General features: G+C 47.8%; 1 protein-coding gene across 7 annotated transcripts in view; it reads left to right on the top strand.

Annotated features, from left to right (window-relative positions):
• LOC127750282 (uncharacterized) overlaps nt 1–3,187 on the top strand; it is a 69,028-nt gene that overhangs the window by 39,615 nt on the left and 26,226 nt on the right. For all 7 annotated transcript variants that reach the window (XM_052271512.1, XM_052271517.1, XM_052271518.1 and 4 more), the window contains one exon: nt 308–469. In XM_052271512.1, coding sequence (XP_052127472.1) covers nt 308–469 — 162 coding nt within the window. The remainder of the gene's footprint in view (nt 1–307; nt 470–3,187) is intronic.

The raw sequence follows: 3,187 nt of genomic DNA, 5'->3' as shown, positions 1-3,187 counted from the left end.
GGCCCGCTATATTATTTGATTATGTTTTTCAGCAAATTTAGCAACAACGGCCGGGCCGCAGGCCCGAGCGTCGCCGCCGGCAGGCCAAGCAGGCCCGTCCCCTGCCGAACGGAGTTGCCGGCGCAGCGAAGCGGAGCTGGCAACTCCGTTTGGCGGAAGGGCGGGCCTGCTTGTTTAAAAGCAGAAGGGCGGGCTAAAAAGGGCCGTAGGGGCGGTGTGACGTACAATTTAGTTGCATGTGTTGCTAAGTAATACTGCCGGTACATATTTTGTTTACACCTGAATTCTTTTTATGTCTTGTTTGCAGTTGAAGACGAAATTAGTGGCAAAGTACTACGGCATCGAAAAATGTAAGGACAAAGAGAGCCTGTTTCACTTTGCAAACGTTTCCTATGTACTGCATGACGACGGGGGGACCCTCGTTAATGCCATTTTGGATTTCTTGGTACCCATCTCAAGTTTTAAAACGGTAACGTTTTCTTTTAACTGTTAGTAGAGCCAAATAAAACAAGCTTGCACGTCCTTCTGCCTAACGGAGCTGCCAGTTTGACTCTGCTTCGCTTGTGATACCGTTCGGCAGGAGGCAGGGACCGGACCTACTTGCCCTGTCAGCGGCGTTAGGTTAGCCCGATCTATAATCCAAAGGCCATTTCACATATTTGGATAAACTTAGGCTTCCGGGAGGTCCTCCGGTCCTATGAGATTTGTACCTCTTCTACATAAACAAGCAGGCCCGCCCTTCTGCCAAACGGAGTTGCCAGCTCCGCTTCGCTGCGCCGGCAACTCCGTTCAGCAGGGGCCGGGTCTGCTTGGCCTGCCGGCGCGCGATTTAATGAAGAACTTCATCAAATAATGTAGTGGGCCTGCGGCCCGCTCAAACCAGTCGCACTGTATCAGGTACGTACACACACACTCACCGGCTCAGCTTCGGACAATTTGGCGATGCCTCGGTTAGTACCCTCGTTTTAATTTTCTTTACGGATACTACGCTCCGCTAGCAACTCCGTTCGGTGGGGGGCCGGGCCTAGCTTGGGCTGCCGGCGGCGTTTGGTCACTGTAAGTCACTTTGCATATTTGAGTAAACTAAGGCTTCCGGTGAAAGGGCCTGCGGTCCTAGGGATACCTTGGACATAAGAAAAGAATGTAACGGGGCAACACCGTGACTACACCCCACTCTTCTGCTTAACGGAAGAACAAAAGAAATAACAAAGGGCAGTTTTTAAATTATCGTTTGTTAGACAGCCTTAAAGCTTGACTTTTTGCGATTGTTTTAAATATATCCACCTCTATCTCCGAAACAGTTAAAGATACGGCGAATCCGAGGGCAGTCCCCGACTCAGAATGACCATTTTTTAATTTTTTTTTTTTTTGGGGGGGGGGGGGGTACTTTCGATGATGCTTTACGATTGAACGCCTCCCTGTTCGTCTTATGTGCAACATGGTCATTTTCACCGCATTTTCGTCGAAAACAACACTCCAGCACCCAAACGGTGCAAGATAGAGTCGAACGGACAAAATTTTCGGTCGAAGGAATATACTTTCACGAGGTACAGCACCCCTTCGGAAACCATTATAACAATGTTTTTTTTACTATACTTTTTGGACCAGCCCGTGTTTCTTTGTTGCCCCCTTTCACCATGGAGTAGAAGGGGATGGAGAGGCAACGACGGGCAGGCCAGGGCCTGCACGGCCAAATGTGCGGCTCATTTTCTCCTAAACGATTCCACCTATTTAAAATCCGAAAGCAGCATCTGATAGAGGAAGGTCGATTGTATGGCCGCGTAAAGTTTCAGCTCGATCCGTCACCTCCTTCTGCCTCAACGCCGCGCTGTCCGCCGCGCCACGGTCATTCGGCAGGGCTCGGGGCGGGTTCGGGACGCCTGCGCTAAGTCGCAGAAAACGTTCCGCTGACAATTTCCTCAAAACAGCAAAGTGGGTGTTTCTTATGATTGATATCGGCACAGAATGGCATAAGATGATTTTTAGGAATATTTTGGTACCTTACCGACCGTTGAAATACGATTTCACAACAATAACAAACGTGGTGCCTTTGGAGGTTATGTTGACTATGGTCGGAGCCTAGGCTAGCGGCAGCTGCATCAAGAATTAGTTGTTTTCGAAGTATTTGGAAAGGTAAGGTCAAAATGTTGAATTGGGGCACTCGAAAAGTAAACGTAGGAGTATTTTCCGCTAATGTTTGGTTTTAGTTATACTCAAATGCACAGAATAACACCAATGTATACGGGTGTAGTTAAACCCTTTGACGACGAATATTGGCGGAAAATACTCCCGAGTTTACTTTTCGAGTGCCCCAATTCAATATTTTGACCTTACCTTTCCAAATCCTTCGAAAACAACTAATTCGTGAAGCACCTGCCGCTAGCCTAGGCTCCGACCCCCGTTTAGAAATGAGAAGTTCCGGAATATGTCCCTCATCGGACTCCGTCCGAAATCCGTCTTTCGGACAAGCCCGAAAAGACGTAAAATAAGCCACTTTTCGGAACATGTCCGATGCTCTGTTCTGGTGCGACATCGGACTCGTTTCGGACCCGCACTAAAGGGAGGCCCGAGAAAAAGCAGAGAAGACGAGTATTCGAATCCCTGCTCTTCGGACTTGTCCTTTCCTTACCGACGCTCTAACCAACTGAGCCACGCTGACTTCTTGGAGACAATGCCATCGGGCCGCCTCTTCAACTACTCGCTCTGTAGACAAAGCGTCGTGCTCTGTAGTGGGCGAACGAAACGACGTACACGAATGCGGTTTTCGACAATAATGTAGGCAAGGGACGCTTTACGATGTCAACTTGAGTGCGATACAATACAATAAAACAAAATTTATCTAACAACAAAAGTAATGAAGTGAACTTTAAACTACATATGCAAGACTTAACATTAGATTTTTGATTATAAATGAAGAGAGCGAGCTGACACAGAAATATAAATGCAGACACCGATACTAAATTCAGTCTTCCATCACAATAAGTTATTGACCAAATTTAACTTTGAAAGGGGACTTAAACAAAATTTGGCTTTGAAGTTCGCCTTGGGGATGGTCGAATAAGAGGAGCTCTGCCCAACTGGGTCTGTTAGTGGACACAATTCGGACTCGTCCGTACCTCATGACCGTACCAGGACTGTTATCGGGCTTAGTCCGATGCGCATCGGACTAAAATCGGGCGAGGCAGGG

This window comes from Frankliniella occidentalis, unplaced genomic scaffold (assembly GCF_000697945.3).
Source record: "Frankliniella occidentalis isolate FOCC.00 unplaced genomic scaffold, Focc_3.1 Scaffold164, whole genome shotgun sequence".
Classification (NCBI taxonomy): Eukaryota; Metazoa; Arthropoda; class Insecta; order Thysanoptera; family Thripidae; genus Frankliniella; species Frankliniella occidentalis.
This window is presented reverse-complemented; position numbering and strand designations above follow the sequence as displayed.